A 27,256-nucleotide genomic window follows, 5' to 3' on the forward strand; every position below is an offset into this window, starting at 1 on the left:
TGTACCAGCAGCAGAACCAGCCCTGGTAGCAGGAAGGCTGAATCATGTCCGTCAGCCATTGACCTCACTTCCATTCTGACATGAGCTGGGCAAAGTTTGCCAGGCAAGCACGTGTCACAGTTCTGTTCTTGGAAAGATTTATGTCAGAGTGAAGTCTTCAGTTCATGTCCTATATTCAACATAAGAGGATGCAGAAGTGCACAGACAGGTCTGAAACACAGCTGGCCCTGGCCCATGCACACCTATGTTTTTTAGAGATGAAGCTCACTGGGCTTTTACGGTACCAGCTACCTAGGAGTATGAGTCTGGGGTTGGGTGGCTTTCTCCCTTTGGTTTTCTTCATTAGTCAGAGTTTCTCCTTCAACAGCAATCTCAGCTCTGCCATTCAATGACACCATCCAAACACTATGTGGTTGCAGAATCACAGCACACCAGCCTGTAAGGACAGTTCGGAGGTCACTGGTAGCAGATAGGCAGTTCCACCAGCTCAGCTTGGGTTGGGTTTTTTTAAGAGCCTATTATTATTTCATGGACAAATTCACCATGAGGCTCTGGCTGCAGGCAAAAGCAGCCAAAGCATATGGACAAGCTATTCTGGGTTTAGAGCTGCTTTGCTTTCCCAGAGCGATGCAAAGCAGCTAGACAGCACACACAGGGTTCCCTTCCCTATCCCTCTCATCCTCCAGATGTCTGTTATTTGCCTGAACACGTCCCCCGTGTGGTGTGCATGCACCCCTGAACACCACCTCCCTCTCTCTCTCCTTGCCCCACTTCACACCCTGGTCTCCTCCCTCACCCTTTCAGCCCACACCTTGGCTGGCTCTGGTCCAGGAGCACCAGCTCTGGAGGAGGTGGGGAGGGGGCATTTGGAATTCATGGAGCCCTCTTACCCTTATTAGGAGTTGCCCTTTTCCATAATGACCTCCATGTCCTGTCAACCCAAGTGGATTTGGTATCCAGGTGGCTGTTGAGGAGGGTGGGAATTTGCTGTGCTGTGGGGAGCTGTAGATGCTGCCATGTACTTTAGACATCCAACAAGCTTCAGTAGCTGAACTGAGGAAAAGGTCACACTGAATGGCTCTTCACAGCACGTCAATGGAGAGCTTAATTACCACGGAGTTCAGGTGCTGCGAATAGATTTCCAAAGGCACCTGCCTTCCCCGTGCATCATCTGCTCAAGAAATGTGCCCAGCACTGGGCAGCCCAAATACTGCTCCAGCACAGCTGGCAAAGTGTAGGAAGAAGAAATCCCTGCTCTGCTGCACAAGACACTGTCAGGGCCATGAATGATCAGGGGCAGAGGGTGGGTAAGAATGAACTTCCCTGTGGATTTTCCCACGCTGAAGAGTTTTAGGTCTTCAGCCTCCTCAGCAGCCAACATTACCTGAGAGGCCAGACAACACCACTAACCCCAGAAGGATTAGTGTCACAGACATGGGCTTCTTGGGAGCTTTAACTACATGGGAAGTTGGAGACATCTGTGTTAATCACATCACGGGCCTGACAAACCCTGATGCTGGGTGCTGTGTTTTGTACAGGACCATCTTGCTTACTGCTGCCTCCTAAACAGACAGATTGCCTTGCAAACACTCTAAAACCTCACTCTGCACTCCAGGGCTTGGTGCTTCACTTTTACAGAAGACTTAATTTCCTAAAACTGCATTTTTCACCAGCAAGTGATCTGAATCTGTCTTCTAGCTGAGAAACCTCTGTTTACCCATAACAGCTGAGTAGTGACTCAGTACAGTACCAACACAGCAGTATAATATTTTTTCATTGCTCTCTATATCCCTCTAAGCAAGCAACCTGACAGCATCCCTCACCACTGTACATTAACCAGATGGTTTTCACTCTATTGTCCACAGATACACCCACGTCTTCTTTTTCCCTTCGTGCTTCCAGTTAATTTAGAAATCACTAGTGATTATGAAGTGTTGAAGTTGTTCCTTCCAATATGCTTTACTTTCTCCTTGTCCACGCTTAGTTTCTTCTCCCCATCACATTGCCCAATTAATTAGCTCTGGCTGATCCTTCTGAAGCTTCTCCCCCGTCTCTGGATTTCACTAATCTGATCATTTTTAATAGCTGCAAATATAACTTTAATCTGTGCAGTGCTCCCTCCAGTCATCAGAAATAGGTACTTCAAATCCAGCCACTGATTTTTGCCCCTGACAAGCAAGCCTTGCCTCATGTGCTCTGGTCCTGCTGATGCAGCCACCTGAGTGGCAAGGTCCAGTCGTCTAAAGTGTGGTTTGGTTTCCTTTGTTCAGGCTTCTGTTGTCTGCTTCTGTTTTGTTGAGGATTCTCTGCAGCTGATTCCTCACCTTTGCAGAGGCCATCCAGTTATTGAGGGGGGTTAGTAGTTTCTGCCCCTTTCTGGAACAAAATACGACATAGAATACATAGAATAAACCAGGTTGGAAGAGACCTTCAAGATCATTGCATCCAACCCATCAACCAATCCAACCCACCTAAACAACTAAACCATGGCACCAAGCACCCCATCAAGTCTCCTCCTGAACACCTCCAATGATGGTGACTCCACCACCTCCCCAGGCAGCCCATTCCAATGGGCAATCACTCTCTCTGTATAGAACTTCTTCCTAACATCCAACCTAAACCTCCCCTGGCACAGTCTGAGACTGTGTTCCTCTTGTTCTGGACCTTGCAACTCTAGCAACCAGCACCAGAACAAGAGGACACAGTCTCAAGCTGTGCCAGGGGAAGTTTAGGCTCGAGGTGAGGAGAAAGTTCTTCACAGAGAGAGCTGTTAGCTGTTGGAATGGGCTGCCCAGGGAGGTGGTGGAGTCACCATCCCTGGAGGTGTTGAAGAGGGGATTGGACGTGGCACTTGGTGCCATGGTCTAGTCATGAGGTCTGTGGCGACAGGTTGGACCCGATGATCTTTGAGGTCTCTTCCAACCTTGGTGATACTGTGAAAATCTTTCATCTCAGCTCTCCACTTGCAACTGCTTGGCAGGAGTTCAGGCTTTCAGTCTCAAGTGATCTGGGGCTTTTTTGGGGCCGTCAACAAAGCAATGCTACCAAATTTGTCGTGGCATATTTATCTGTTGCTATGTCTGTAGTTAGATGAAGCATGTGAAGCTCAGGACATACTGGCAGGAAGGTTTTAATGTTTGAGATAACATAATCAAGCCCCCACTTTCCCCCTGTGAGGCAGCCCTGGAACACAAGCCCAGCCTTTTCCTTGTGCCTTTTATGTCTACAGCAACATTTTTTCTAATTATTTTTTTAAGAGGGGCATCATTTAGCTGGTGTAACAAGTCCAATGTGCATCAGCTAATATTTAATGTAATGAGATCTCATTTCCTTCTGCTAGATGGGCTCTTTGCCAGAGGTCTCCCTTGCAGCTGAGAGCAAAGGGCCGTTTCAATAGCCATTTTCCTTTCATTCATCCCAGTGGATGCATAAATACAACAAGAAGTTTCGGTGGAAAAGGAGGCGCCGTGAATTTTGCTGCACTCCCTTTGGAGCCTGTCCCCTTTCCTTCTCTGGGCATGAAAGTTTCCCACTGGCAGCTTATCCTCTCTGCCCTGGAGGTGGTTTGTCTCTGGCTGACTCTTCTGGGTCACACAGCCTTTTTGCCTCATGCCACCTCCCAGGGACACTGCCCTTCTCTAATCTAGACCAAATGGTTATAAAAGCAAAACTCCGTATCACCTCACCTGGGCTGGTTTTCATCATACCTCCATAAGCTGCAGCATCTACATAAAATATCGGTGCGTGCACACATTACTCTCAGAGCTGCCTGAAGTCAGAGAGACTTTGATTTGGGATGCTAATGCTGCCTTATCATGGCTAAAGCAGGAGGAACAGAGCTGCAGCTCTGCTGCTAAGCAGCACGCCTGTAAAAGTTGACGAGGGCAAATCCCGTGCCTCCTTGGGCAGCTGCTGGCAGCGCCTGTGTGGTAATCCAGCAACGTGTGTGGCTGGGGTGAAGGATGGAATCATCAGCACGGGCTGACAAAAGCAGCCAGAAAGGACTGTGAAGAGGCAGCTGTGGCAGAGGTGGCCATGCACAGCATGGTGGCAGCGCTGCCTCCGTCAGCCTCCCTGCCTGCCCATTTGCCTTCTACTGGGCACCTTGGCATGGTGTGAAACTGAGGCATCTCTCTGGACCTTGGCAAGCCACAGATGAAGATGCTTCATCCGGAGACCAAGTTTTTCTTTCATCTCCCCCAAAGCATGGATAGAAGGAACTCTGAGCCCATGTCTTGCTTCCCTTCACAGACACAGCCCCTCCAGCCCTGCCAAAATGCTGTCTGTGCACACCAAGGCCCTCTTTGCCTTTAACTGGTGCAAGCTGGCTGGACAGCGCTGCACAGAATCTGCTAACTGAGGCAAACAACAGGACCAGGAAAGTGGACAGCTGCTGTCGGGCTGTGCTTCAGCTGGCCACATCCCCGTGGGCTCTCAGGGATGTAAGCAGGACCCTTACAGGAACTTTCACCCAGGCAAGGTGGTTGCCACCACACTTTCTTGCTCTTAATCATACAATGGCAAGTCCCACTGCCTCCCCACATGGCTGCAGCTCACCCCACACCCATGCAGGACTAGGTACCTGGGCTCTGCTTGCAAATACCCTAATATCCTAGAGTATGCATGGCCAAACCTTTGCTTCTCAACTGGTAAGAGCCTGGCTGAGTGGGAGTCGCCAAAGTTAGAGGGGCTACTGCAAATCATCAGCTCCATCCCTCTGCCCCAAGGCAGTGTCCTATGCCAAGGTCATTTCCAAAGGATGCCTCTAGCCTGGACTGAGAGATCTCAGATGATGGAGATGCCAAACCCTTGTTACATCCCAAAGTCTTGCCTGCCTGTCCCATTCCCTAGGAACATGGGTATGGACTATTCCCTTCCCAGACCCTTCTCAAGCTACACTGTCTGAATTTGGCCAACAGAGACACCTTTTCCCTGGGCATCACTCTGCTCATAGCAGCAGCAATGTGTTCCAGCTGACATCCTGGAAGATAGTGTCCCAGCTGAGGCAGAGGAACACTGAGGTGGTGGAGGAAAAGAAGCACTTTGCCCACACACAAACAGATCACCCCCCGCCCCCAGCTGGACCAGACTTCAGCCACGTGTGTATCTGCTAGCAGTCATCCTGGTGCTGGGTGCTCTACAGTTGAGGGGAGCCATTGGGAGGGGGCACTTAGGGAGGTTAGGAGCAAGTGGGGGGACAGCACGGGGCTCGGGGAGCTGCCAGAACATCGGGGGAGCAGCATTGGCTGGCTGGATTCGCAGAAAGAATGGGCTGCAGGGCTGTGGTGCCAGCTGGTGTAAATCCAGATTAGCTCCACTAACCAGTGATGCCCAGGTGTGTGTGAGGCAAATCGACATCCCACCCGAGCCTTTACGGAGCACGGCAGAAAAATACCTGGCTAAGCCAGTAAATGAGCTGCCAGCCGCTGGGGTGCAGCTCCCAGGTTGGGCTGCCTGACCCCTCAGCACCGGCTCCGACAGCGAGAAATCCCATCTGCCCTTTTCCTTTAAACTCTGCTTGCGAGCAGCGGGTCTCTCCCTTGCCGGGGGTGGGAAGGGCTGTGCCCTGGGAAATGCAGCGAGCACAAGAGAGCGGAGAGAGTTCTTGCCTCGCTGCCTAAAGCAGCAGGAGAAGCAGAATCACGTCGAGAGAAGGGGAGAAGCAGCGGCGCGCAGCTCTCATTGCCGAGCCCCCCGGAGCCAGCGGGCGAGCGCTGGGTGCCCGGGCGCGGCGGGGCGGTGCGGGGCGGTGCGGGGCGGTGCGGCGGTGCCGCAGCTAGAGGGCCGCGCTGTCGTCGCGCTGCCGCCGCGCTGCTGCCGCACCGCCGGCCGGGGCTCCGCCGCGCCGCTCCCCGCCGCGCAGCCAGCCAGCCCGCCGCCGGGCCCGCCGCAGGGCCGCCGGACGCCCACCGGAGCGGCAGGCCGCGGGGTACCGGCAGCCGAGCCGCGGTCATGCCCGCCGCCGCCGCTCCACTTCTGCCGCCGCCGCCGCTCCAACTTGGCGGCTGAGCCCTTCCTCGACAGCAGGTGAGGAGCCGCGCACCGCTCTCGCGTGGGGGCAAGAGCCCGCTCGGCGGCGAGCGGCTGGGCGGCTTTCCTGGGGGGTCCGAGAGCTCGTCCTCAGGCTGGTCCCGTGGGGGGGGCAACGGGTCCCCGGGGAAAGCCAGACCAGCGCCAAGCTCGCGTTCGTCCCAAGGGGTCAGCAAATGTGTCGGGGACCGTGAAGATGAAAGGCTGAGTGCTGGAGAAACCAGGACAAAATTACCTGACCAGAGCCTCTGGGGTGAGCAAAACGTAAGAATTTCAGCAAAAGTTTTGGAGGCCAGATATGTCAGAGCAACGACAATGGCACCTTGGACCCACTCAGCCACTGGGGCTCCCTCCCCGAGAGGCTGTTTAGCTGCCCGCTTAAGTTTGGGGGATTGTTTTCCTTCTGCCGCGGAGCTTCTGCCGGCCGCCCCGGGTGAGCATTCCTGGGATGCTCCCTGGCAGGAGAACGGTCCGGGGACCCCGGAGGAGAGAGCTGTTCCCAGTGGTGTAATTATGCACCATCCCTGAACAGCATCATCTCCCTGTAGCCCTGCGGACGCCCTCCCGCTTGTGCCTGGGGGAAGAGCCGCACGTTCGGGAGTTTCGAACGGATGCGTTTTCCGGCTCTGGCCAGCGCCTCTTTAGAATTCCCTCTCCAAAGCTGCTGCGGATTTCACAAAAGCCGTGCTGCTCCCTCCAGCCCCACTTCACTGGGCTGCTTACTTTGCTTCTCAAAAAATAAAATTCCCTTGTCATGAGCTTGGGATCTGCCCCTCGAGGAGATGTAGAAAAGTAGAACCCTTTGTCCCAGAAGGACGGTAGTGCTATGGAAGTATAAATACCAGGGATAACCAGAGGAGTGGGGGCTGAGCCTGTCTTCAACATGCAAGGTGGAGGGGTGTGGGGGGGAAAAAGCCTTGGTCTCTGAAGATAATAGCAGGCTACTTTGTAGGCTGTCAGCAGAAGGAATTACCCAAGCCAAAAGGTAGTGACTGCATTTCTCCAGCAAAAGTTTCTTGTGTCATGAAAATGGCTGGCAGAGCTAAAGCTTTGGGAAGCTGAATCCCCTTCACTTTGGCTCCCTGAACTACCATTAGAGGCAGGTAATAAACACCATTATTAAAGAATGAGTAATTTGCTGCAGCTCCAGCATGATGAATTTGTATAGCAGATCTCTGCTTTTGCGTGGTACCTAACGCCTCCCTGTCCTCAGCTCAGCCTGCAGATGTCACCATCACTTGAAGAGAGGTGCCCAAGCACTCAGCAAAAACTTGCACATTAAAATCTCCCTCTGCCACCTGCAAGCTCAACGGATCAAGCCCTAGAGGGGCTAGCCCTGCCCAGCCTGGCAGCCTGCGGCAGAGCAGCAGAGGAGCTGTAGGGAATGGCCCCCTGGCACAGACGTGGGCACTTCAAGCCCTTGTGGTTTGGCTGTCCCCTTCGCAGACCCTGTGTGTGGGATTGGCTCTGCTCGCAGCTTCCCAGGAGCATCCTCAGCTTTTAACAGGCAGCCTGAAGCTTTGCCCTTTGTGGTCTCCACCCTCCTCACTGGGTGTTCCTGATTCCACCCCATCCCCATTAGACCCCGGACTCTGATACCCTTCCCCAAGTCTTAGCCCATTATCACCCTCCCTCCTGTTTAGTATCCATGCTTGAAATTGTTTGCCATCTCCCTTGCAAGCACAGACTCCAAATCAAGCAGATTTCATCTCTTGTCTGCCTATTTTCTAAAGCCCTATACCTGAGCCTGGGAATGCCAGGACATGGCTCTACTGATGCTTTCAGTGGGTAATTTCAGATCTTCAACTAGTATTCCTCTCTCTGTAGAATTCATGATGGGAAAATGATTGAGTTTTCCAGCTGAAGGGCCAAGCCACAATATTAGAAGGGGGGTGGGGGTGGGGGAATCTGTTATAGATTTCCTCCAAGTTCTTTTTTTGTTGCTGCTTCTCTGTCTAGAGCAAAAGCAGCAAACCAGGCTAAATGTTTAGCTCAGCTTGATGATCTCGAAGGTCTTTTCCAACCTGGTTAATTCTATTCTATTCTATTCTATTCTATTCTATTCTATTCTATTCTATTCTATTCTATTCTATTCTACTCTAAAAGGGAAGCTGCACTCATCCCCAGCATTTTTCAGGTGCATCACTTAAACCAGCTTCCTTTTAGATTGTAATGCTTCAGGTATGTTTTGAAAAGGAAAGCAAATCACAGGACTGGTGTCCAAGTTCTATGCCTGGAGACTTAATTGTTGGCATGAAAAATCTGCTCTCTGTGCCTGCTCAGAGATGCAACACCGTGTGCAGTGGCCATGCTGCCACTGCTCCTGAGCTGCACAAACCCTCCTGGCTCCCCAGGACCTATGAAGTGGGAGGGCAGGGTGAGACAGAGGATGCTGAGGCACAGCAGGGACACTCTGGGTTGGGAACACCACAAGCAGGATGCCTTTACTCAGCTCACTCAGGTCCACTGGTGCTGCTCACCCAGAGCAGAGCCACCTCCTGCGACACACTACAACTTAGGATGGATGCAGGCAGCAGCCTGAGCTCTGTCCCAGGAAGGACTGGTCTGAACCCAGCAGCAGTGTGGGCAGAGGAGAGAAACAGGCCAGGAAGAGAGGGAAAGAATCCATATGGCAGAGGCAGGAGCAGCCCAGACTGCCCCTCAGCCAGGCATGGTCAGGACTTGACAGGGCCATGGAAAAACAAAATTGACATTGTTTTGTAGCATCCCTTTCCAAACCATATGGAAGACAATTTGGCATCATCCTCTGCATGCTCCTGCCCACTGGGACTGCTGGATGGATAAGAACTGTAGGAAAGCTGGGAGCAGCTCCTGTCTTTCTTCTCCTCATATTCCAGAAGACAGAATAAAGCTCTCCTATAGCTCCTGCCAACATGAACTGCCCTTCTTTAAACACAGAAGGTACATCTCCACCCAAAGATTCAATTTCTTTAGCAATAACAAATAATAAAGACAGCCTCAGCATTTGGGTTGGATTGCATGTATTTACTCTGGTAATAATTTAACACCTTGAAGTTTGACCCAGGGTGCAGATCTTGGCCAGGGTGGGAAGAGAGTGATCCACTTACTCACTGGAAAAGGGGATCAGCTTACTGCCGATAAATACAGGCTGTGTTTGGAAACTTAGGGGCTGGAAAAGTAAGCTAGAAAGGTGTCACCTCCACAGAGGAAGTTCATTTTTAAAGGGAGAAGCAGATCATTGGCAAATGAATTAAACATCTGAACTGTGGAGGAGCTGTGTGAATCCCCAGGAGAATCAGGCCACAGTAAGCAAAGTGGAAATGGCCCTGAGCTGAAGACAGGCAGGCAGTGAATAAAATAAACAGGACAGTGGGGAAAGGAGGGTACTGGCATGTGCTAGCCTTAGGGCAGTTATGAATCATTTGAGTATGGGTATGTTTTAAACAGAGACAAATGAGCAGTCCTTAACAGCCGCTTTACATTGCCAGCTTCGACTGATAGGAGCAGGATTTGCAGAGAGATGTGAGGATGGAGTTAGGTGCTGCAGCTAAGCTGCTCTATCAGCAAGCCACAGCTGCAAAGAAGAGGACATCTCTGTCCCCCTGATGCCAGCTGACAACCATGTGCTACATCCCCATCCTCATCCTGGTCTCAGCTGGTGTAGGTCTCTCCCCTGGAAGAAAGTCAGGTCCTATCTGGCAGATCACTTCCATGCTGGGCGACAGACCATGGTAGGTAGAGCATCCCTGGGATGTGGACCCCGGGCATGGCCCTGGGACAGGCTGTGGTGGAGGGCTTAAGGGCACAGGGCTTGTCCTGGAGAGGAGCATTAAGCAGAGGTCTGCCCCACCACAGGGTATCACTGCTTCCTGAGGGAGATGCTCACCATGTGCCACTGGCCCCAGCAGCCCAGAGTGGTTGCTAAAGAGGGAGCAGTGGTGAGGATGGGATGCAGGGTCCGGGGGCAGCAGCAGCAGCCATGAAGGAGCAATGGCCTGTGGGACTTCAAAAGGCAGGAGAAGATCCTTGGAAATGGAGATGATAAGACTGCAGCAAAAGGTATGGGTGAAAAAGGGCAAGTTGGGAGAAGATACCCACCGTGTTCAGTTCAACAATGGGTATAAATAGTGACAGAGAAAACCTGATGTGAAATTGAAGACTGTATCCATTAGCATAGGAAAATCAGCCATGAGCAAAATTGCAATCTGCAGGCATGAGCTTTTTGTGCATCTTCCAGCAGCTGTGAGGAAGTCCTGGTAATAAATGCATCTGAGGGGACCTCTGTGACCTCTCCTGTAGCATACTTGATGTCTCTTTGAGCATCTTAGGCAGGGAGCCTGGTATCAGCAAAGGATGAGGCTGCCTCTCTGCTGGAAGCATTTATGCTTCCTAGAGCCCAGGATTCAGTGAGTTTTGCTCCCAGTAGCTCTATAGGCATGGATAGCTCTACACAGGCTTCTGCACTGAGGGTAGGGTGCCAATACCCTTCTGTCCCTACAGCTTTGTGTGCACCATCCTTAGTGAAGTTCCTTAGGGTGGTCCTGAACTGAGAAAGAGGAGGTTGAATTTCACAGTCTGAGCTCATCTTTTACCAGGGCAATGATCTGGATGCTGCAGCAAACAGGGCAGTTCACTCTCCTTCCTCTGGGTTGGCATGTTGTGTCTGACATGTGCGTAGCCAAACAGCTTCCAAAGATTTCCTTTATGGCTGATGCCTCAAAGGGTTGGACACGCTGAGGGACAGCCCCAGTAGCTTCCTTATGTGAGAGTCATCATCCTGATAGCCTCCAGTGAGAGAGGTTTTCTTGGCATTATGTGACCTCTATGAGCTCATCCCTAGGGCTTGTTGTTGAGGGCTCTAGAGGGCTGAAGGTTGTTCGGGTACAAATCCAGTAGGAGTGCTGCAGGGCTGAGAAGACAGTCCCAGCACGGCCTTTAGCACCTCCAGAGCTTGCCCATCTCTGATAGCCTGCTGGCCCACTTGCCCAGCGCCACGCTACCGGCCAGGTCACCCACGCTGCTCCACTTCGTGTGGCCTCCCCACGGCCATCCCACTGCCCCCCGAGCACCGAGGCAGCACCCCTGGAGCAGCACCCCCGCCCCGTGGTCCCCTGTCCTCCCCGAGCTCACACACCCAGGACAGCCTGTGGGAACGCCTGACCACTGCCTTATTTACTTGGTCGCATCTCCAGCCAAAAAAAAGGACGCCGAGCCTCCGAAACTGCTACTTCAGCACCTCGCCGCCCACTCAACCCTATGTTATTACCGTCACTCTGTGCTTCTTCCTTCCCCCACTGCCACCTCGGGGAGCCCTTTCCTGCACCGCCGGGAAGGGGCACGGAGGGGCGCAGCCCCGCGGGGCGCGTCCCGTAGCCGCATCCATGCCGCTAACTCCTGGCAGGCGCTGGGCTCGCCACCAGCACAGGCCAGCGCCAGCCACGGGGTGCTGCGGCGTCGTAATCGTGCCTAGCGATTCGGACGTGCCGCGGCGCCGGCAGGGGTGCGCGACCGGGAGAGGCAAGGCGGGGGCCGGGGGAGCTGCGGGGCCTCCGCGCTCGGCGGCCCCGGGGGGTGCGGCGGCCCGAGTGCAGCCGGCGCGTCGTGGAGTGCCTGGGACATCTAGCGGCCGCCTCTTCAAGCGGCGGGCCCTGCCGGGGATGAGCGCCGGGCTGGGGGTCCCGGCTGGGGTCGAGGACCTCGGTGGCAGAGGACCGCAAGCGCCCAGCCGGCCCCCCGGTGCCCGGTGCCACAGCGGCAGGGCGCAGCCTGTTCGCGGGCGCTGCCGGTGTGAGGCTCAGCGTTACGAGTATGTCTCCCCCATGTCTGGACGCGCTGGAGCTCACACTGCTCCTCTGCCGATGCTCACGGGCAACCTGTCCAGCTTGCTGCCCCCGGGGCTGGGGACAGGGCAGAGGGGGAGCCCACAGACTTGCAGAGCCCCTGGTGCAGCTCCTCCAAAAGCAGCTGGGCTCTTTCCTGCCAGTCCCGGGGATGGATTTGCTGGTTTTTACCATTAGGAGCAACGTCTTAGCTCTGAGCACAGCCAGGTTGAAACACTGCTGCAGAGAAACGTTTTTATCAGAGAGAATAAAGACTCGATTTCCACCTGGAAATTGCCCATTTGACTTGTGAACCTTGAAAAGCAGCCCATTGCATCCCAATTCTCCAAGCAATTTAGTCTCTGTTGGAGCTAGGATCCCATTGCCAAGGCACTGGCTCTCTGCTTGCAGGAGATCAGAACAAGCAGTTTATTCAGTCCTTTCCAGTTCTATCAAACTGGCTGCAGCAAAGTTGTGAATTAGATTCTCTACATCATGAACGCTTCTGCTGTCCTACCTCTAATCCATGTCCATGGGTTCTGTGTCATCTTCTTCCTTCCCTCCTTGTCCTCACCAGCTCTCTCCCTTCCAGCAGCTCCACCACCCATTTCTCCATCCCAGTGGCCAGGGCCCAGCTCTTTGCCTAGATCAGGTGTCGCTTTTTCCCCCCTACATCTTGCCCACCATTTCCCTTCCTACTGCTGTCTCTGCCATGACCCTTTGCTTCTTTGGGGTGACATTTCCAACCTCATTGGGGTTACACTTATTTCCAACCTCATTGGGGCTGTCATACCTGACTGCCCTTCTCTCCTGCCCCATGCTGAGAACTGCCATTCTCACACCACCCCCTTGCACCTTGCACCTCCTGGCCACCTCCTCACCTCATGTTCCTGCCACAGCAACCAAGCTTTGTCATGCCCCAGGTATAAGCAGGCCCTGCCTCTGCACACTGCTGCTGTGCCTGGGGAAGGAGCAGTGGTGTGGAGACAAGAATGCACAGGAGGGCTTGCATGTTGGCTGGAGTGTGACCACATTCCACAGCCATATCTGTGGGGATGATGAAAGCACTTCCTTCTCCCTTTGAGCTCTGCTTCACCTGGTGGGACTCAAGGCTGGGACTGGCAGGTTTCCATGCAGACTCCTAGGGCTGAGAGAGGGCTTGGTTTGTCCCTGCCAGGCACACTGTCCCTGAGCCTTCACAGCCCTTCTTTCAACCCCATATTCCCTCTCCAAAATGCCGGTTTCCTTACCTGCAGTGCTCTGCCTCTGCTTCTCAGCAGGTTTTGCAAGCTGGTGGCACCTGGAGCTTTTTTGTCTGGAGAAGAGAAGACTGAGAGAGGATTTAATAGGCACAGGCTCTTCTGCATTGCACCCTGTGACAGAACAAGGGGCAGTGGATATAAACTGCAACACAGGAGGTGTTCTTTACTGTGAGGGTCACAGAGCACTGGAATAGGCTGCCCAGAGAGGTTGTGGAGTCTCCTTCTCTGGAAACTTTCAAGACCCATCTGGATGTGATCCTGTGTGACCTGTGCTAGATTCTATGGTCCTGATCTGGCAGGGGGGTTGGACTCGATGATCTTCAGAGGTCACTTCCAACCCCTAGCATCCTGTGATCCTGTGATCCTGTTTTCTCTTGGGCAGAATTGCAAGCTTGGATGCCCAGAAGAAGAGGTACTGTGCAATGGCAGGACTCTACCCTCTGCTTAGGTGCCCCAAAAGCACCTCCTGAGAGTTTCCAGGATGGCCTGGCCTCTGAGAAGGGTGCTGGCCATAACTCCTGGGCTCTTCTGTTCCATTAGGAGCATTTGGAGACAGAGATCCCTTGTCCGTGATGCTGCTTCCCATCCGCCAGGTCAGGAATGTGCATTTACACTGCTCTCTGCCCTCAGATTGGCCAGGGCACTGCAGCACAGCTGGGCACTGCTCCCTGAGTGCACAGGTCTCCATGGGTGCTATCCTGAAGGGGAAAACCTTTGGCCAGGCTCACTCGGGAGTCTGGGGACATGCAACACAGCTTCAACCTGCTAATGAGCTTGGGAAGCAAGGCAGAATGTTTGCTTGACAGGGTAATTAAATGATGATTGATTCTTGGAACAGTTACTTAATTCATCATTAACTGGGCTTATCATAGCTGGCATCTGTACCAGATATCCTTCTGTGGGCTGTGCTCTGTGGCTGGGGTGGCCAGTGATCTCAGCACCTCTCCTGCTGGGGAAAATCACTCAGGATGGTCCCAAGGGGACCTAGGCTGCTCCAGGGAGTGTGGTATAGAGGTGAAACCCATAAAGCACAAAGCTAAACTTGCTGCCTCTTTATTTTCATGCCTTCTCATTTTATCCAGTGGACACCTTGAGAAGCTGAGAGTACACAGCACAGCTGTGCATTTCCCACTCTGTTGGAGACTACTGCAACCAGCCCGGGGAACACAGTGGGGAGTGCTGCCCCACGGGAGGGGTACTGGAACAGCCATGCAGCAGGGGAGACAGTTCGTTAGGGAGCCAGCAGCTGTTCCTCTGGGCAGTGGAGCTGCAGGTCCAGCAGGGCACTGGTGTCTGCCTCTCCCAGGTGTGCCCTCCTGCTGAGCTCAGGCTGTGCAAGTAGGTCTGTGCACATCCTCCCTGTGCATGTCACAGCATCTCCCTACTGATACCTGCCGCCAGCACGGCTGTCAAGGTCCAAACAATGGACTCGTGATGTGATCTCCAAGTGCAAAGAACTCAGGCAACACACCCCAGGGGGTTCACTTCAATCAACAGCAAAAACTTTATTGTTTACCCATATGAGGCAGAGAAAAGTGAGGGGAGAAAAGGGGAAAAGTAAAGTGAAGAGGGAAAAGGGAAAGAAGTCTATAGCTACCAACAGCGCAAGGGTCCAAAGATGTCTCTCTGGTCCCAGGTGCAGTCCTGCTGGTCCTCCTTGATCTTAGTAGGGAAAGCTTTCCTTCAAAGTCTTCTTCTTGTTACTTCTTCAGAACTCTTCAGGTAACACACACTCTCTCTCACACACACACACTGAACTCCCCAGAAAACTGCCCCTAAAACTCCCCCCAAACCTGCCATTGCTAGGGAGATATCTTCTACAATCAACTTCACACCTGTCCAAGTCTGAACTCTGCCCCTCTCTGCCCCTTGTGCCCCCCACGAGTAGGGCTTCCATGCATGCTCAAGGAGGCTTGTCCAAGGCATGGTCTGCCTCGGAGGTGGGTAGTCTCAGGCCAGGAGGTGTGTTTTTGTATTGTAATGACATTATAATGAGCAGAGTTCACTAAAGTTCATGGTTCCCTTGGCAACGCCAGGACATCAGTCTCTTGACTGCGGTCCCGTTCTCTGTGCCACAGCGATGCTCGCACACGGCAGGGTCGTCCGTCATACTCGGCGGGTACGGACCCTTGGTACCACCTTGGTCTCTCCCACGGAACCTGCACCTGGAAAACCATGGAGACCACATTCCAGTGCACAGGCTCAGTCACTTAATCAGTCACTTATTATGGAGTACACCACTGCAGAACTCATGCTAAGATGTTAGCCTGACTGTCAGTCCTTCTCCTTGGGGAAAGGGGGTCCCAGTTCCTGATGACAGTGATGAGACAGATGAGCAGTCCTCAGACCGCTCCTTGCAGCGGGCCAGACTTAGCCCCGTGGGGTTCAGCATGTGCAAGCTATCCACTCACACTGGTAATGAGGACAGAGAACAGCCATGCTTTGCCAGTTTTGTCTTTTATAGCTTCCTTGCTTTCATCTGCTGGCTTCATTCCTCTTCCCCCAAGCCTGGTTATTACCAAGCTTACTTTATTACCAGGCTTACTTTATTGCTAGGCTTATTTTATTAAGTCCTTGTGTGGCTAAATTCACTGTAGGATCCAGGTAATCAAAATGAGGCTTAGGGACAGCAGCAGGGTTGGTTTGGCTCTGTCTTTCCCTGTGCATGTGCACGTGCACATGGGGCTGGTCTTTGCCCTCCCTGCCATTCCTTCTCTAATATCATCTCTAGAGATTTGATGGCCCTCATGTCCACCTGCAGACCCAGCCACTTAGGCACATGTAAGCACACGTGCTTGTGCACACAGGCACAGTCTCTGTGTGATGCAGTGATCTTAGTGACTAAGGAGTGGGAAGTATTTCTGACCCTTCCAGCACTGGGACTCTTCACATCAGCTATCAGAGAGGGAGGTTTCAGCCTGGCTGCTTTCCAGCAGGGCTGAGCATGCTGTGATGCTGGTGCAGATGTCCCCTCCTTGCTGCTGACAAATGCCAAAACAGGGTGCTAGGGGGTACACCTGGTGGTCCTTTTGCCTGTGTATGAGAAGTACAAAGAGGCATCCTTCTGTGCTTTTCCCTTTGTCCCTGCAGCACTGTTGTTGTCCCGTCCTGCTCCCAGGAGGAGCATCCTTGCCAGCTCCCAAGAGTGGAAGGCAGCAAGGAAAAGAGTTTTCTACGGATAAATCTTTTATATAATCCCAGAGGGTGCAAGACTAGGACAGACTAAAGTCTTCCAGCTATAGCCTTGCCCTCTCCATGCTTTGTGCAGTCTAGCAGCCTCTCAGGTCCCAGCCTTGCTTTAGGGACAGTTCCAGGGCAGTTTAAAGGAGCAGAGAATTTTGTGCTCTCTCTGCTTCCCCGGAATGAAGCCTTCAGCCCCGCTCAGCCCACATTGGCAACGACTTCCCCATGCTTCAGCAGTTTTCCCCTGCTGTTTCTTTTGTTACCCACAGTGTTACTCTTCCAAGGTGTGTTCACCCTGGGATGTTTGCTTCCTGCAAGTCTTCCCTGCCTCTTCTCCCCAGCCTGGGACAGCCAGCCGTGTCCCACAAGCAGCCACTTTAGCATCTTTCAGGATGCCCAAAGTCAGTAGAGCCTGTGTCCAGCAGCAGCCCAGCTTCACAGATGCACTCTTCCCACTCTGCTACGTGATAGCCACTGCTTCCCAAGCTGCCTTTTAGGTTTCCAATTTGTCCTGTCTCCATTCCCCTCTTTGCCCCCTGCACTGAGTGTCTCCCAGTGCTCACTGCTGTGAACATATGGCTTTGCTGCACAGCTCCCCACCTCCTCTAACTCACTGCCCAAGGCCTGAAGTGAGCAGAGCAGCAACCTCCCCTGCAGGCAGCACCTGCTGCCCAGTGGTGGGCCGCCTGCCTGAAGCCCATCTGCTGGTATTTCTCAGCACATTTGGAGCCAGCTTACTCCAGCAACATCCCATCCCTCCTTACCCTATCTTGCTGCCAGAAACCTTTCTTAAGATGAAGCATGGATGCCCCATCAAAACAGAATCACAGAATTGTTCAGACTGCAAAGACCCTCAGGATGGTCAAGTCCAACCAATAACCCTACACTACAAGGTTCACCCCTAAACCATAGCCCCAAGCACCACACCCAAACCACCTTTAAACACATCCAGGGTTGGTGACTCTACCACCTCCCTGGGCAGCACATTCCAATGCCTGACCACTCTTGCTGGGAAAAATATTTTCCTAATGCCCAGTCTAAACCTACCCAGTTGCAGTTTGAAGTCATTCCCTCTTTTTCTGTTGCTCATTACCTGTGAGAAGAAACCAGCATCAACCTCTCTACAACATCCTCTCAGGTAGCTGTAGAGAGTGATAAGGTCTCCCCTTGAAACTAAACAGCCCCAGCTCCTTCAGTCGTTCTTCATAAGACTTACTCTCTTCTGTCAACTTTTTCTTGCCAGAGCTCAGCTTTTGCTCCTGCTTGGACAGCTTCTCTCAAACAACACTCAGAGATGGGTCTCTCCCTACCATTTTGTTAAAAAGCAAGGTACTTTACTGGGAATTTAATTTGCATGTTGTGGTAAGCAAAGAAGAGGTCCATGCTTTCCTTGCCTGCGAATCAGGGTGAAGCTTTGAGCTTCTCTGGGTCTGTGCAGGAGATCTGTGGCACAACTATTGCATCTCCCTTAAATAGTTTGGAAATACTTCACAGCCATCTGCTGCACGAGCAGTCACAGGCTTTGTTAGCAAGGCAGAAGACTGCAGAAAGCAGAGAATGGTTTGGGGAGGGAGAAGCAGAGGGCACTGGACAAAATGTGCAGAGCTTTAGCAGTGTGAGAGTGGTTTTGAACAGCTCCATTTCCCTGAGAAGCATTCCAAAACATGACTTCTGCTGCCAATACAAAGCCCATCAACAGGGCCATTTAATGCCAGATCCAGCCCTCAAACTTACAAGGTAGAGTTTGGCCAATGGGACAGGATCACTTGGGCTTTCCACTCTCTGGAATGTTCAACTCCAGCTCATTTGTTCATATTTTTCTTCTTGAGGACAGATCTAAAGCCAAGGTGATGTGCTCTCTGTCAGAAAGCCGAGTGCACTTCAGGGAGCCCTGTAGCAGGTGGAATTGTGTCTCTTCTACACAGCATCCTGCAGAGAAAGCAGTGATGGAAGTCTCTAAGGAGGTCAGGAACATTTGGGATTGCAAGGCATTAAGGTGGCACAGTCTAGGAACCGGGAACATGCTGTAAAAAACAAGGCTCAGGTACTAAAGAGCACGAAGTAATTGTTCCTCTCTCCTGGGGAATGCTGATATTTCACTACACATTTTCTTTGTGCCAGGGTGGGTTGAGCAGCTGAAATAGCAAATGTTCCTCTGGAAAAAAAAAAAAATGGGGTTGAAATAATTAATCTCAAAAAATTTCATGGGGAAAAAAAAGAAGAAGAAAGAAAAAGAGGGGAAAAAAGAGCAGCACAAGGTTTCAGCACTCTGAAATGGAGGAGGGGAGAAGGGAGTGAATTTACCTGAGGAAGAAGCCTATTTTGACATTTGTAGATGAGGATCTTATTTAGACTCGGTATTTTCTGAAGCCAGTGGCTCAGCACTGCATGGCTGCTGGTGTGCCCAGGGGTGGAGCTGGTTTAAACAGAGCTCTAATGTGATGGGTCATTTTCTTAAATTGTCTTCATTTCAATGCAGACCAAACCCCATGGAGTCTCCCCTTTAACCTCTGCATCTTTCTGCTCCTCCACGGCTGGCTGAGCATCCAACACTCCCCACCCCAGGCTGAACACCACCTTTATGTCCCCACAGCAGCCTCTGGGCTTCCCTCAGTGGCTTGCTGTGCTCACCCCAGCCCTGGCTCAGCCTGCATAGAATCATGGAAACATTCAGGTTGGAAAAGGCCCTCAGGATCACCAAGTCCAGCTGATAACCCTACTCTACAAGGTTCACCCCTAAACCATATCCCCAAGCCAAACCACCTTTAAACACATCCAGGGTTGGTGACTCAGCCACCTCCCTGGGCAGCACATTCCGATGCCTGACCACTCTTGCTGGGAAAAATTTTTTTCCTAATGCCCAGACTAACCCTACCCAGTGATATCTTGAGGCCATTCCCTCTTGTTCTATCACTAATTACCTGTGAGAAGAGACCAGCACCAGCCTCTCTTTCAGGTAGCTGTAGAGAGCAATGAGGTCTCCCCTCAGCCTCCTCTTTTCCAAACTAAACAGCCCCAGCTCCCTCAGTTGCTCCTCCTAAGATTTATTCTCCAATGCATGTGTAATGCCTGAAAGTCTGTAATTCATTGTGAGACCCTCTGCTTTGAGAAGGCATGGAGACCACTCCAGTGAATGTCAGCCTCTTTGCTGCTTCTGTGCTGTCTGTTGGACTTTGTCACAGCACATATTATGACCCAGCAGAAGCGAAGAAGTAGGGCCTTTCCTGCCAGGCTGCATGTGGCCATCTCAACAGCATTAGAGATGCAGCAAATCCTCATCTTAATCCAGCCTGAATCAGATCATCTTGTTGCAGGGCTGCTTCCTTATCTTACTACCAACTGGGGAGAGATAAAGAGATGCTCAGTTTGCCAAGACAGCACTGAAGCCACGGAGAAGTGGGGAAGGCTCTTGTTTCCTCTAGCATTGCCCAATCTTTCTGTCCCCACTAGCTTCATCTTGACACTGGCTCTGCATGGGTGAGAGGCTTTTCTTCTCCCTAGCCTTGCTGAAATAACAGCCTTCTCCCTCTGACTCTCTCTGCTCCTGCAGGATCGCTCCCCCTGCCACCAGCAGCATGGAGAGTGTGCGCGAGCTCCAGAACCCCCTCCTGGCCAAGGCCAACGGGCACCTTCGCAGCAGCTATTCTTACCACCAGCATCACAGCCAGGACTATTCCAGTCATCACTGCCAAGGGAAACTGTATTCCTACATCTTCCAAAACACTGGTGGTGCCAGGACTCACCAGCTGCTGGATGCCAGTTCCCTGCAGCTGGCTGTTGAAGCCTTGTATGGCCCAAATTTCATCCTTGTGAAGGATGAGACCGCGCTCAAGGCCAAGGACAGCAAGATGGAAAGCTGCGAGACCACCTTTACAGAAAGCAAAGAGGCTCCATCTGAAGGTCCTGAGGGGCATGAGGTGCAAGGGTCCTGCCTGGTAGAGAGTGATATCCGCATCCAAACTGTGTCCTATGAGGTGGAAGAAGAGGAGCTCCAGGAGTATGAGGTGAGCTTCGCAAGGTGGGATGGTACCAAACTCCTGTTCTGGTAACTCTGGCCACCGGCCCAAATTCTTGGTCCTTTGTTCTCCTTTCTTTCCCCAGAGCTTTTCCCCTAGACTTTAGCATCTCCTGCCTCACCAGCACCTAATGTTTCTTCTTTCTCCTCATAATTTCTGCTCCCTATTCCTCACTGTAGACCTCAGGAGGAGGTCAGCTTCCCTGAGAGCAGCGTGGCTGTATGCCCGCTGAGAGTGAAGGGGAGTTGGGGCCATCTCCGCAGGACCCCTGGGATATGGGGACCCTTTATAAGGGTAGGCTGCTGCTGCTATGGCACTCAGACTAAGGGGAAACAGAAATCCTTGCATAACAGCAAAATTCACATGCCTGATGGCAGCAGCTTTATATATGTATGTGTGTATATATATATATATATATATATATGTAAAAACAAGGTGAATCTTGCAAAGGAAGAGTGAGAGCTGGCAAAGCAGCCTCATGCTGTGCTCTGTGCCCCATTGTGGCTCAAGCAGAGTTGCAGGGGCTAAGAACATCATCCAGGACCTTCAGAGGTAGGAGCAGGTCCCCAGACTCACTGAAGCTGATGTCTGATGACCCGTCACAGCTCTGCTGCTTTCAGTGTCAGTAATGTGGCCTTCTCAGATGGCAGCAAGGGTGTCCCTACCTCAGCATCCCTCAATGCCTGGGGCACATCACTTCCAGGTCAGTTTGGGGCTGGCTGAGCAGTGCCCACAGGCAGGAGGGCTGACTGCAGTCGCTCTGAGCAATGCACTCAGTAAGAGGACAGAAGATGCCACCCCTATGATGGAGGCTCCAATCCAACCACTTTTCCTCACTTGCTAAATTAGTTTAGCAGGGTATCGATCTCCCAGGCCCTAGTGGGGATAAGGCACTCGGTTTAAGTTTGTTTAAGCTGACAAACAGCCAGTTCTGCCAAAGCTGAAGATATTTCAGTTTAAGACTATCTGTCTCCCAGGGAAATCCCAGACCCCCAGCAAGCCAGCTCAGCATTTGCTCTGGCAGGGAGCCAGGAACACACTCTGCTCCTGAATTTGCTGAGCTACGTTTCTTTTTTTCTCATCAAACTGGGCTGAGGAGGCTAAAATAGTTTTGAAACTCACTCTTTGAACTTGCAGGTGGGAAACCTATGGGAGGAGAGGGGCTGAGATGCCAGATGACAGGAGGAGGTGGGCATGTGCTGAATCTCGTATCTGGTTTTGCAGAGCGACTCCTCCAGCGACAGCGAAAGTGAGGATCATTTCCTGATGCTTCCCCCTCGGGACCACCTGGGCTTGGCCCTCTTCTCCATGCTGTGCTGCTTCTGGCCCCTGGGCATTGCTGCCTTCTACTTCTCCCAGGGGGTAAGAGATCTCTTTCCATGGCTGTGGGCACTGAGCACTGGAGCAAGGGACCTGCAAGCCACAGCAGCACTGAAGGGGACTGGGCACCTTTTTGGCTCTAAGGGCTGTCTCTGTGCCACACCCAGAGCCCTAAGGGTGTGGCACAGGGTGAAGCAAAGGGTGCTGCTGGCTCCTAGATGTCTCCACCACTGCTATGGGGTCACAAGCCCTCCAGCTCTTTTGTGGGTTGCTGGAGTTTCATAGAATCATTGAATGGTCTAGGCTGGAAGGGACCTCCGAATGTCACCCAGTCTGACCTCCCCTCCGTCAGCAGAGACATCCCCAACCAGATCAGGTTGCCCAGGGCCTCGTCAAGTGTTACCTTGAGTATCTCCAGGGAAGGGGCCTCAACCACGTCCCTGAGCAGCCTGTTCCAGTGTTCCACCACCCTCGTAGTGAAGAACTTCCTGATATCCAATCACAATCTGCCCTTCTCTAGTTTGAAGCCATTGCCCCTTGTCCTGTCACCTCTCCCCATGAGAGACTGTTTCCAGCTTGTCCTTTGGGTCTTTCAGGTGTTTTTTAGGGAACTGGAGCTCCCCTTGGCCCCTTGTCCAGGTTCTCACCCTCCAGCAAGGCTCAGGAAAATAGCATGTTCCCACCTACCCTCCCATTCTCCAGTAAAGCAGAGGTTGCATGCCATGACACAGTCTGAGGAAGCTCATGCCCCAGGAGTCAGTCTGCTCTAGAAACTGGATGCCAAAGGGAACCTGGTCTCCATATCACACACCACAGCTCCTCTCTTGTACTTGTTTCTGATGTGTCGGCTAAGGTGTGTGAGCCAACGCCAGCCTGGCAGAGACTGCAGAGGGTGGTAGCCCTAGGGCTACATCGGATGAGAGGAGCTGCTGCCTTCTTTAGGGCTAAGCCTAGAGCTTGGACTCATTTACATTACTGTTGACCCAGAATAATTCGTGCAGAGCCAAGGGATTTACTCTGTGTTTGCACAGATGCTTCTGTAGCAGGAATAGATGGGGGTGGGCCTTGAGAAGTTAAATCAGGAGGATAGAAGCAGAAGTGGAAAAATATGTAATGCTAGTTCCTGGCACAGTGGTGGTGAGAGGCAGAGGAGACTTTAACTGATTAGGCCCCAGAGGAGTGGATGATTTCAGCTTTTCCCACATGGTGCAGGGTAGCGCAGTACACTTCCCACGTGGTGATGGACTTGGTGCAATTTCTGTTCAGCTCCATTTGCTGTAACTGCCACTTCCATTCACTCCCTGAGACAAGGACTGTCTCTATTTAGTGCCTGTGCACACTGAGTGCCCTGATCTCCACATCAAACACAAACAGTGGGTAATATCAAGAGTAGCTCTGGATGTGCCCCAAGTACTCCGGGAAGCTGGAAGTTGCCAGCTCAGAGAGCTAGCACCAACATCCATCTACATTGCTGTCTCCATTAGCCCTTCTATAGCAAACAGGCTTCAGTTGCAAAATCAAGCAGGAGCACATTCAGACCAACAGGCCATGCTGAGCTTCTCATCCACCAGCATCCCCAGTCCTTCAGGGCTGGTCTCAAGCCAGTCATTGCCCAGCCTGTATCGGTGCTTCAGATTGCCCCAACCCAGATGCAAGACCTTGCATTATAGAATAGAGTAGAATAGAATAGAGTAGAATAGAGTAGAATAGAATAGAATAGAATAGAATAGAATAGAATAGAATAGAACTGAACTGGATTGTTGACACTGCTGGCATACTCAGTAACACTTCTTAGCTATACTATTAGTGCTCCCAGCCTGAACTGGCTTCTTAACACATGTTCTTCCCTTTCCCCAACCATGAAGGGCAAGGGCTCCAGTCCTCAGTCAGCTCCCTGAGACTAGGCACCTGGGTTATATGTCTGTATAGGGTATCTAGTTGGTGCCACACAGCCCTCACTCCATGCACCAACCATTTCCTGGTCTTGTGAGGGTCCAGCCACCCACTTGCTGTCCTGGCTGAGTGCCCAGATAGCTGGGGCTTTCAGACAAATGGCCAAAGTCCATGCTTCCCTTAGAGGCAAAATCCACAGGGAAATGTGTGTGGGTGGCACTGCCATGCTGAGCCCTTCCAGGCTGACAGAAACCTTGCTGTCTGTTCCCAGCCTTCCAGTGGCTGAGGACAGGGGGCTGACTCAGTAGTGACACAACTGCACATGGGCTAAAAGGCCAGGTTGATACTGCTGTGAGCAACAAGCATTTCTTCTCCTTCCAGACCAGCAAGGCTGTCTCCAAAGGAGATTTCCACCTGGCCAGTTCAGCTTCCCGCCGAGCTCTCTTCCTCGCTGCGCTCTCCATAACCATCGGCACAGGAGTGTACGTCGGGGTGGTGGTAGCTCTGATTGCTTATCTCTCCAAAGGGGGCCATGTATAGCTGCCACCTGCACCTCAGTGTCGTCCCCAGCTGCCAGCCCTCCTGGGATTGAGCTTTCCTATGGAGCAGGGGGCACCAGTGCCTGCAAGGGCTGCTTGCATGGCCGGACCCTGGCTTGGATGCCCTGCACAAGCTCTTTCCCCTTGCAAACAAACAGTAGACCCCTGACAACCAGAAGGCTGTGGGGTGCCACCATCTGACAGCAGGGAATTTGACACTGTCCTGGCTGCTGTGACCAGGAGGAGCAACAGGAAGACATGCAGGAAAGATGCTGCATCCTGCTGCTAGACTGGTGCCATCACATCTGCTCTGGGGCCACGGCTTCCCCTCCCAGCCCCACAGCTGTGAGATCCACTGCTGGTGCCCATGCTTGGCCCACGCAGAGAGCACACAGGGAGGAGAGGGGATATGGCACCAGGGAGTGACCCTGGGAGGCTGGTCTTCAGACACTGGTGGTGGGGCTAACGTTCTTATTTCAGTGCCACTGTGCGACACCTGGCCCCTCAGCTGCAGAAAAGTAGGAGGACAAAGCATGGACGTGACTGAAGGGCATGCTCTCCATATCCCTCTGCAGACAGACTCCTGATCCAGGGGACATCCCACTCATTGGCTTATCCCAGGCAAGAAAGGAGGATGAAGGCAGGCTGGTGGCTGCATACCTATCACTTCCATAGTTGGAGCAAGCTGGCAAAGACAGTGAGGTTTTCTCCGTGATAATAATGATTGTCATGATAATTGCAAGTCAGAGTCCCCATAAGGTTGGCATCCCGCAGTGCTGGGCCCTGGAAATCACTTGCAATGGCAATTTCTGCCCAAGAAACTACCTGGGAGGGCTGGGGTCTGAGGGACTTTACTCTCAGCACTAGGTCAGGGCCTTGTACAGAAAGAGAGATGGAAAGTAAAGGCCAACATGACATGCAGAGCCCAGGGTGGGAGTGCTGTTTGCAAGGGGGTGAGATCCAGAGAGGAGAAGGCTTGGAGGGAGCCTGAGACACAGAAGTGACCCAAACACACTTCTTCCTGTGCCTTGGGGAGGGGTATCCCCATCTATCCTAAGGCTCTGCTGACAAAGAGATCCCACACATCCCTGCCTACATCTTACTTTTGCTAATTCATCTGTTGTCAGTGACACAAGTCCTGCAAAGATGGGTGTGAAGGCACTGACTGCCCCAAAGGGATGGTGTCAAACGGCCCTGCCTCACCCACCTCTCCAACATCCACCCTGACCCACCCTTGCCCTGGTCACAGCTCCTCTGCCACCTCCTTTCCCTGTGTGCAGGAGGCTGCAGGCAAGCTCTGGGTGCCCATAATGCCCTCATCAGGGTTTCTGGGTGGTCTGCAGCCAGCTCTGCAAGGGGTGCAGCATGTTCCTCGAGCTGGCTGCCATTCAAATGTACATTTCATCATAGAGAAGCATGTTAATGTCTGCAATTGCTGTTGTACTTGAGCCATGAAAAAGAGAAGCACATCAGAGACTTGTTCAGAAGCTGTTCTGAAAGTTCCCATTACATTTTATAACATGGAGAAGCTAATAAAAGAAGCAGAAAAAAAAATTGATTCTGTTTATAAGGACATGGAGCTGGTTAGTGAAGAGGTGAGACTTGCAGGAGTGCTGAGCTCACTTAAACCTGGAGATGTTTATGCAGGTCCCAAAGGAAGTTATAATCCAGCTGGTGTCTGGGCAACTCAGAGGGAAATGGACTACAGTGTAGATCACAGTGAGCTGCTAGTGCTGGGAGCAGGATGGTGATGTGGCCTTTTTGCCATGTGTGGTTGGACAAGAATTAGGGGGAGAGAGGTATTGGAGCACTCTGTGTGTGTGTGTGTGTGTTCAGGCTGCTCTGTGTGTGACAGAAGCATAAATAAAAATGTGCTCAAAGAGGGGCAAAATAACACAAACATCAGGAGGGATTAAGTAGGTCTTATTGGTGGTGAAGAGAGACAGAATTTTCAAGGAATGACTGGGGTGCCCAGAAGAGAAAAGGTTCACCTTCACCTAGCAGCTGAGGGATGGTTTTCATTCCCCTCTCACCCATGTGTCTTCCTGGGCATCTGTTCTTCCAAATAACTGAGCATGACAGGAGCATTCATTCAGTCTGTGGGTGCCCAAGCAACAGGGAGAGCCAGGCCCATCACTCCTCCACCAAGCTCAGCACCATCCTGCCTCTTCACCTCAAGCGTCTCCAGCCAGGGGGCACAGGTGGCAGCTGGGGTACCTGAGCAGCCCCTGCTGATGCTGATTCAGACAAAAACATCAGGGCTGATGGACCAGAATCGGCAATGAGAAACTGTGCCTCTGCTGCCTGGTTCCCTCCAGAGGCTGCACCAGATGGAAGCCACCAGGTAGAAGCCACCAACCCCCAGCCCTCTCCCCATGGGCATCCCAGCCCCCTGCATCCCAACCCACTTCTGTCTTTTTTTTTCAGTTGGAGGTGCAGGAGGAAGGACCAGGGTGAAAGGTCAACAGAATTAAACTGTCTTCTGCTAATAGCTTGAACCTCTGATGATCTTGTCAGAGGAGGGGGAAGGGGCTGTGCCAGAGCATCCCTAAGGGGAGCATTATGCAAATGGTGAAATTAGTCAGCAACAGCCTGAAGGGAAACGTGGAAATTGAAATCCGAGGACTAGCATGGAGGCTGCTGCTGAATAACTTATTATAGACTCACAGCATCTGCTGCAGCTGCCCTGGCAGAAGGCAAGCAAAAAGAAGGCAACAAGGCACAGCAGCCAGGAAAGACACAAGCCCCAGAAACTTGATTTTTGTTTTTTAAGCTCAAACTAAACTCTACCAGCGAGCGTGGAAGAGGTGACCCTTTGCTCCCTCCCTCCTCTCCTCCCAGGAGAGAGATCCCCCAGCCAAACAGGACCCTCAGCCCCATGACAGAGCTCCATAATGGTCCTGATCCCACAAGTGATGCTGAGAAATTTGGAACAAAGGAGGAACAGCCTTGAAGTGTGGTACAGGAATGTCTAGCCCAGAAATGAGAAGAGAGTGCAAGGGACCCAGAAGGTCACAGCTGTGAGAGGTGATGCAACAGGCAGGGAGTGCAGAGATGGTCTGTGCCCGTGCAGAGGGGCAGTGGTGGAGCAAGATTCCTGGTTACTGAAGGAAGAGGATTTGGGGTTCTCTCAGCTGGGGATGGGGAGTAGGGTTGGTTAAATAGTGAAGTCCTACAAGGGTGTATTCAGCAACCTGCAGCATTTCCCCACA

At 52.3% G+C, this 27,256-nt stretch overlaps 1 protein-coding gene across 1 annotated transcript; it reads left to right on the forward strand.

Annotated features, from left to right (window-relative positions):
• The first annotated feature begins 5,938 nt into the window (after positions 1–5,938).
• Positions 5,939–25,585, forward strand: SYNDIG1L (synapse differentiation inducing 1 like). The gene is made up of 4 exons (XM_054162040.1): positions 5,939–6,027; positions 19,827–20,280; positions 21,517–21,654; positions 23,887–25,585. The coding sequence occupies exons 2-4, from the start codon at positions 19,852–19,854 to the stop codon at positions 24,043–24,045; spliced, it is 726 nt and encodes a 241-aa protein (XP_054018015.1). The 5' UTR covers positions 5,939–6,027; positions 19,827–19,851; the 3' UTR covers positions 24,046–25,585.
• Positions 25,586–27,256: the final 1,671 nt, after the last annotated feature.

Source organism: Dryobates pubescens, chromosome 5 (genome assembly GCF_014839835.1).
Source record: "Dryobates pubescens isolate bDryPub1 chromosome 5, bDryPub1.pri, whole genome shotgun sequence".
Classification (NCBI taxonomy): domain Eukaryota; kingdom Metazoa; phylum Chordata; class Aves; order Piciformes; family Picidae; genus Dryobates; species Dryobates pubescens.